Source organism: Rhipicephalus sanguineus, chromosome 1 (assembly GCF_013339695.2).
Source record: "Rhipicephalus sanguineus isolate Rsan-2018 chromosome 1, BIME_Rsan_1.4, whole genome shotgun sequence".
Taxonomy (NCBI): domain Eukaryota; kingdom Metazoa; phylum Arthropoda; class Arachnida; order Ixodida; family Ixodidae; genus Rhipicephalus; species Rhipicephalus sanguineus.
Genome location: NC_051176.1, coordinates 54,111,281 through 54,118,789, shown reverse-complemented (window position 1 = coordinate 54,118,789; position 7,509 = coordinate 54,111,281). Strand labels below are relative to the sequence as shown.

Genomic DNA, 7,509 nt, shown 5'->3' with positions numbered 1-7,509 from the left:
CAGCTTCTTATTAATTTCAATAAGCATTTTCTCGAAGGTCAGTTTATGCTCGCCAGTGTGGCTGTTTTCACCACATGCACTTCGGGCCGCCAAAACAAGGCATGTCTGGCACTTCCATGTCTTCTTTGCGGCATCATGTTTTTTGAAGCTCGTCTTGCTCACTCCAAGGTTGGATATGTGCCACTCTCCCGAGAGTGGCTCAGAACAATCTAAGCAGGCATCAGAATCGGACATCTCGAACCGAGCAAAAATCACAGATTCGACAGCAACAATGGTCACCGAAAGGAAGCTACAAAATTCAACAGCAAGCCATTGCAACAGCGGCGGTGGTTGACAACGTCAATTTCAGCGAAATGTAAAAAACAGTTTACAACAACCTGCAAAGTCAGACAGGAGCAGTTAGCGACGAGCCATTGTTTCCGTTGCCACCACCGCTGAGCAAATGACCCTCGGGTGAAGAAGCGTCTCGATGACGTAGTTCACAATGGGGGCGTTCTCGATTCTTGATATGGATCCAGGATTCTTGATATAGCGTCGAAGAAGTTGAAGTGGCAGCAGGCGCAGATCGGTAAACACACTTTGACCGGGGGCTACAAAGTCAGACAGGAGCAATTAGTGATGAGCCACTGTTTCCATTGCCACCACCGCTGAGAAAAAACAAAACAAAAAACGGCATGTATCTGGCATGTCAAATCTGGGCGTCAGTCACGCACGAACGGGTAGATGAAATTTTTTTTTATTCTTCCTTCGTCCGTTTTACAGAACTGATTTGTCAAACTCGTGCGTTGTTCGCAGAGCTAGCTCATCGAAACAGCTTGTTTGGCATTTGAAGCCAGAACGTCAACCTGGTTCGGGGCAGAAATAAATGACAGAAACAAGAGAAGATAACACCGAATGGAAGAGACAGCAGAGTTGAAGGAAGGCTGCTGATCACGCCATTTCCATAAACACTATCGCCGATACATTAAGCTCCGCGTACGTAATCAGCGCATTACAAACACGCCTGTTTTTTTGAGAAGATAAGCTCTTGTAAGGGACCGAGATAACACACCCGACTGCTTGCTCTGCCTTTGGATAGACAGTTATCGCATTCGATAACTGAGTTATAAAGTGTGACAGTTCCGAATGATTCTGCGGTATGATAGCTAGGTTAAGCGGAGCAGTTTCCAGTCGCCTTGGGGCAGCTTCGACATTTGTTTCCTCAATTATATAGAGCTGAGCCGAGTTTAGTATTCGACCAGTACTGCCATATCGATCTGTACCATATCTGTTCTATGCCGCAGTATTTACCCTTTACACATGCAATGATAATAATATCTGGGGTTTCACGTGCCAAAACTATGATATGATTATGAGGCACGCCGTAGTGGACGGATCCGGAAATTCAGATCACGTGGTGTTCGTCAACGTGACATCGCACCGTACACTAGCCTCTACCATTCCGCATCCATCGAATTGCGACCGCCGCGGTCGGGATCGAACCCGCGACCTTTGGGTTGGCAGCCGAACACTTACATATATGCAATACCTGGCGTTTCGGGTGCCAGGCGACATGAGGGACTTTACTTGACCTCAGAAAGTAGCGATGCGGAAGAATCAATGCGCGTTCTTTGGCTCGGCAGCTTGAAGCGTTTGGAGTTTGTCACCTACTCAAACTCTTACAATGATCGTAAAGTTCCGATATAACGTCCTGACGCATATTTTCTTCGAAGACGCTTCGATACGAATGAATGAGCATTCGTTCAATGCTTTGGGCTTTTCAGAGCAAGAAGATACGTGGCAGTTTATTTACAGTGAACCTGCCTTATTTAGTGTGCCAAAGAAGAGCATTTAATAATAGCTGCCGGGGTCTTACGTCCCAAAACCACGATGTGTTTATTGTGGACGCCGTAGGGGAGGGCTCCGGAAATTTCGACTACCTGGGATTCTTTGACGTGGACCGTACACGGGCCTCTAGCATTTCGCCTCTATTGAAATGCTGCCGCTGCTGCCGGTATTCGATCCCGTGACCTTCGGGTCTGCCGTCGAGTACGTACGATGACCACAGACCACCGCGGCGGGTGCGAGAGCGGTTTTCCAGCCAGGTTAGCATGCCACAGATGCTTATTTCTGATGATTGATTGTGTGATTAGAGGAAGAATGAGACGCCTAATACGGCGCAGCGTCTAATTATTTCTGAGGGAGCACGACGACCCGCAGCGTCGTTGGGGGGGGGGGGGGGGGGAAGGGGAGTGAAAGAGAGTGGAAAGATGGGAGGAAAAAAAAGTAAAGAAAACAAACCCCATGACGTTGTGGTCACCTGAGGGGACGGTTTCGCGCGCCTCAACCAATCAACGTGAGGGAGGGGCCGGCGCTGAGAAAAAGGGGAGAGAGGGAAGAGAGAACTAGAGGGTGTTGCTCGAAGGCACGCCGGCGCTGCTGCGCCATTCTGCAAGTGGCTTCCGAGTTCACTAGTGAGCTGCGGCATCGGTCATGTCTCCCGGTGATGACCCGTCGTCTGGCGCATCGTCTGCAGAAAAAGACGTAACAGCGGTTGTGCCTATTCAAGATGCCGAAGCGCCTGGCGTATCACCCGCAGAAGAGGACATAACAGCGGTTGTGCCTACTCAAGATGCCGAAGCGCCTGGCGTATCACCTGCGGAGCAGAAGGTGACAACGGCACCGGTCACGCCGCCCGGTGATGACCCGTCGTCTGGAGCATCGTCTGCAGAACAGGACATAACAGCGGTTGTCCCTGCTCAATATTCTGAAGCACCTGGCGCAACACATACGGAGGAGAAGGTGAAAACGGCACCGGTCACGTCGCCCGGTGATGACCCGTCGTCTGGAGCATCGTCTGCAGAACAGGGCATGACAGCGGTTGTGCCTATTGAAGATGAGGCGTCCGATATATCGGAAGAAAAGCTGTGGGATCTGTGTCTTTTTCTCCACTGCGACCCGAATGGGCGCCCGTACAAAAACTCGGATTTTCTGAGTGCACTGGAAGAACTTAGAATGGAAAACGAATTAGTTGGCATCGGGCCACTGACCTTCTGCAAAGCATGGCTGTTGAAGGTGAAGACAAGGAAGGCTTGGCAAAAGCTTGCGCGCAATGCTGCAATGCGTGTGAAAGGGATGTATTGCGCAATTAGCGTTCCCGGTGAGCGCGAGACTTGGATGAAGGTTTGCGAGGTGCCAACATCGCGCTCGAATTTGCAGTTGGAGCGCGAACTCGCGCGTCGCTTTGGTCGTGTAAAAAGGGTCAGCTGTCAGATGTGGTCTTGGCGAGAATTCGGAAAAGCCAACTCGACTACCCGTTACGTTCGCCTGTGCCTGAAGAAAGGGCTGGAAGAGAAAGATATACCGCACCTGTGGACCTGTTTCGAGCACGAGAGATATCCCATCTTTGTCACCGGGAGACCACCGCTGTGTCTCCGATGCCACGCCGTAAGTCATCTGAAGCATGAATGTAAGCAGCCACCGTGCACCGGCTGCGACAGACCCTTGCATTACTCGTGTGCGTCTTTCGGTGATGGAGGTGAACCTCTGACCAGTGCCGCCGAAGAGAACCAGAAGGTACCGGTGAAACCCGGAGACGTGCAAGTGGCCCCGACTGAGGCTTGCGGTAGTGAAGAGCAAAGCGTGAGCAACCAAGAAACTGCACCAGTCGTCGAGGAAACACCGGCCAAAGAGCCCCACGAAGTCACCGGACCCGATACGGAAACTGGGAGCACCAGCACTGTTACCCGCCGAGGAAGCAATGCCGAAGGGGACGTTACGTGCAGTTCTGGAGTAGCAAAATAACCGAACGCTCTTCGCAGCCGTCGTATCCGCAAGGAAAAGTCGTGGGAACCACGTCGCTGCTTTCTCTCCGAAATGAACGATGGCGTGCGACAACGGAACGTTCTTTCGGCAAGAAAACGTGGCTTGTCTGGGACATTGAGTAAATGTTTTTCAAACTGCGCGACTTTCTTTTGCGGATACCGTGGTTAAGAGCGAGCGACAGATATATAATGATGAGCTCTTTTGCTGACATTTGATTGTGTGCTAAGGGAAAAGAATGAGGGACGGAATAATCTGTCACACGATGGCCGTACCCTTTGTAACCGAGTTGCCACAGACTGAGCGGCCAGGCCAAAAATTGCCATGTAACCCGTTAGAAACGTCAATAAAGAAATTCAGAACTCACGGTGACGTTCGGTTTCTTTCGGCACTGCCCGCACCGTTGTCGACACCCGCGACATAGTCTGGAGTGTCGATGTAGTAGTGCTTTCTAGTAACGCTGGTCAATGGCTTGTTTTTCTTGCATTTTAACTGGAACTAAAGTGGAAAAGAAATGTCTGATTTTGCTTTTCGGTGTTCCCGAAGGCCACAATGTATTTGCACTGCGTGAATTTCAACAGTGTGAAAAGCAGCGCGTTTTCTGACGAGTTCTACTAACGTTATTTCGAAGGTGTTAGCGGGTAGGCGAACTACACTTTTAATATTGAAACGCACGAGGCGACTAAGTGCTTTTATGCGACAGCTGGTTGATTGAATTTCATGAAATCTGCTCATTTTCAGAGTTCAGTTTTGCAACTTCATGAAACAATATCTGCATTTAATACTTTTTTTCTGCATATGGGATTACCGTAAATTGGCGAGGAAAAATAAGTGCACAGTTTGTAAACCTGCGCGACGAGCTCTGAAAACTGATACACTCAAGCGGACATATGTGATAAAAATTTAGGTCTTACTGAAATTGTTAAATTTGCACTAATGCTTCGCCGAAGTTCCATATTCCCAAGTGCGCCTTTTAATGCGCGAATTGTTCTGCCGTTTACTTACATTACATGTTGCAGTTTAGAAAACTTGTATCGCTAGATTCGTTACACACACACACGAGAAAAAAAAAAAGAAAAACAATTTGTTCAACTTCATACGTATTTTGAAAAAGCTAGAACTTCTTGTAGCTACACTAAATAGGAGACCTATTTTGCCATTGTCACTGCGAGAAGAGAGGGTAAATAGTGATTTTGTATAAGCGACAGAGTTCCAGGGTGTTATCACCCACTGCCTGACTTCCTCTTCTTTGCACGCTTTCGCACTCCCTTCGTACACCGTCCCATGGCTTCGGCATGCACGGGTTCTGTAAACGTGCTGCAAGCTAATCGAACACCTGCCCTGCCCAGCTATCTCAACGCATGAATTGTAGACGGCCCCAGTATCTCGCGGCGCTCAAAGCCAGACGTGCCCTTGGAAGGCCTCGTTCGCTTCCATGGCACCAAAGCGCAGTGCAGCCGACTCGCTGCCGCCGCTCGAACCATTCCCCGGTTGCTGTTGTCATGACGGCGTTGGCAAATTTCGGGCAGATAACTTGTTTGATCTTTGAAAGGACCCAGACCTTATATGGTGAACTCGCGCGGCGCCATAGGATGCACTGTTCCCGAAGTCGCCTCGCTGCCCTTTCGACTCCTTATTCGGCTGTTCACGATTTTTCCTTTGCGCATTTTATTGTCGAGCGACCCATGGAAAATGAACTGACACTGTTTGACCTCAAAAGTAATCGATTGAGACGTATACTGTGAGTCTAAAGATAAACTGTCCATAATTTTTCGATGCGATAGGACTTGCTACCGGGATTGCAACGCGTGTATTTTATGATTTCGTCATTGTTACATTTACATTCTTTGTTCCAGTTTTCGTCGAAGAAATTTTGCTTTGAAATGAGCACTCGTCCCGTATTTACCTTGCGCAAAGTTTTCATTTTTTTTTTCAACTGTGCAGCTACCACGCAGCCTCGCTCACGACGTAACACAGCGGCCGCGTTTCCTGAGCGCCCTTCGCGCTGTTTCGATATCGCCATTAGAATTCCACGATGAATGTCGCAGAATACGTGTAGTTTTTGTGATTTCTAAGGATTGGGCACACCATAAATTGTGTCAGCTCACAACTTTATGATATAAAAAATGCCCTCAATTTGGTAATTGAAAAGTTAATTAACCAGTTCTTGCTAATTAGTTATTTCAATGAACTTCAGTTGCGGTCGACTGTCTCCGCCTCGACGTAGAGTTCGTGTGTGAATACGGCAGGCAGGGTCGTAACGGAAAAAGAATGGCACAAGTGACCGGTGGTCGGAGCGGCAATATTGCGACACGCGGCGCTGTTTTTCCCGAGTACGCCGATATCGAGAGTGCCAAGCACATTCCATTTTCCGAAGCAGGGGTGGCCGGCGGAAAGCACTCCAACAAACAGCTTTTTCGGGGCAACTGCGATAAAGATACGGCTGCTCACAACTCTATCGAAAAAAGAAAAACAGAGATCACGCGCGTAGCCACATCTGCCGATAAGCAATAAACAAGCGTCTCTTTATGCTATGGGCTTTCGGATGGGCCAACAGCAAGATGGGCTGCTTTCCGCCGGTCCGCCGGCCACCCCTGCTTTGGAAAATGGAATGCGCTTGGCAATCTCGCTATCGGCGTGCTCGTGAACAATAGCGCCGCGTGTGGCAATTTTGCGGCTCTGGATACCGGTCACTTGTGCTATTCGTCTTCCGTTGAGACCGTACCTCGCTGTCACAGCATTCTTGAAAAAAAAATCTTAATTGTCCAAAAAGAAAGCGCCCTGCATAAACCTCACAATACCCCAAATCGAGGGATTCACATGCATTCGAGGCCCTCTTTTGGTATTTATGTTTGCGGTGATCTTAAAAGGGAGGGAAACCGTTTCAATGGCATTTCAAGATGCATTTCGAAATGGTCTAATCGAGGAATGAGGGCGGTGCAGAAATCTTTGTCGCGTATTAAGAATTTAAGATTATACCAAGGTCTCGAATGATGTCGCTGGGCTTGAAATGCAAAAAAAAAAAGAAAAATAAAGAAAGCCTTGCACTTAGATTTAGGTCACGTTAAAGGACACTGCGATATCTGTTGACGCCAACGTGAATTCGCAGCCCCCCACTCGCAGAGTGCCTCATAATGCTCATATGTATAAACACACACACACACACAAACACACACACACACACACACACACACACACACACACACACACACACACACACACACACACACACACACACACACACACACACACACACACACACACACACACATGGCAGTGTGCCCTATAGACATATGCTAATATGAAACAGTGGCGCAGTTCGTGCTGCCCCACTGCGCGCAGCATTTTTATCTGGGCGTGTGAAACGTCCTGAGCGTCGCTATCAGTGCTTGTACAGAGTTAAGAAAATCGCCGGAGTTGGCCTTTAAAACCCGCGTACTGCCGCCGCTTGGTGAAAGAAGTGGAAGCAAAGCCAACGTTTATAGAACTTCTTCTAGAAACGTTGAGCAAAGCAGCGTTGGGGATGGTTGTCGCCGCAATGACGCACACCGGATGTGACTGTGGTCGCCTCCTGATCTATACCAGAAGATAATGCGAAAAATCAGCTGACACAAAATTTACCGCGTGGGTTGTTGAGAGCAACGCGAACGACCGTCATCGGTCGTTCCCGTTGACAGAGCGTCCAAACAAACGTATCGCGTAAAAGCA

The 7,509-nt window shown here is 48.8% G+C and overlaps 1 protein-coding gene across 1 annotated transcript; it reads left to right on the top strand.

Moving 5' to 3' along the window:
• Positions 1-2,432: 2,432 nt before the first annotated feature.
• LOC125757989 (uncharacterized) lies at positions 2,433-4,164 on the top strand. The gene is made up of 2 exons (XM_049414379.1): positions 2,433-2,649; positions 2,782-4,164. Exons 1-2 carry the CDS (start codon positions 2,473-2,475, stop codon positions 3,781-3,783), a joined length of 1,179 nt encoding a protein of 392 aa, XP_049270336.1. The 5' UTR covers positions 2,433-2,472; the 3' UTR covers positions 3,784-4,164.
• The last annotated feature ends 3,345 nt before the right edge of the window (positions 4,165-7,509 follow it).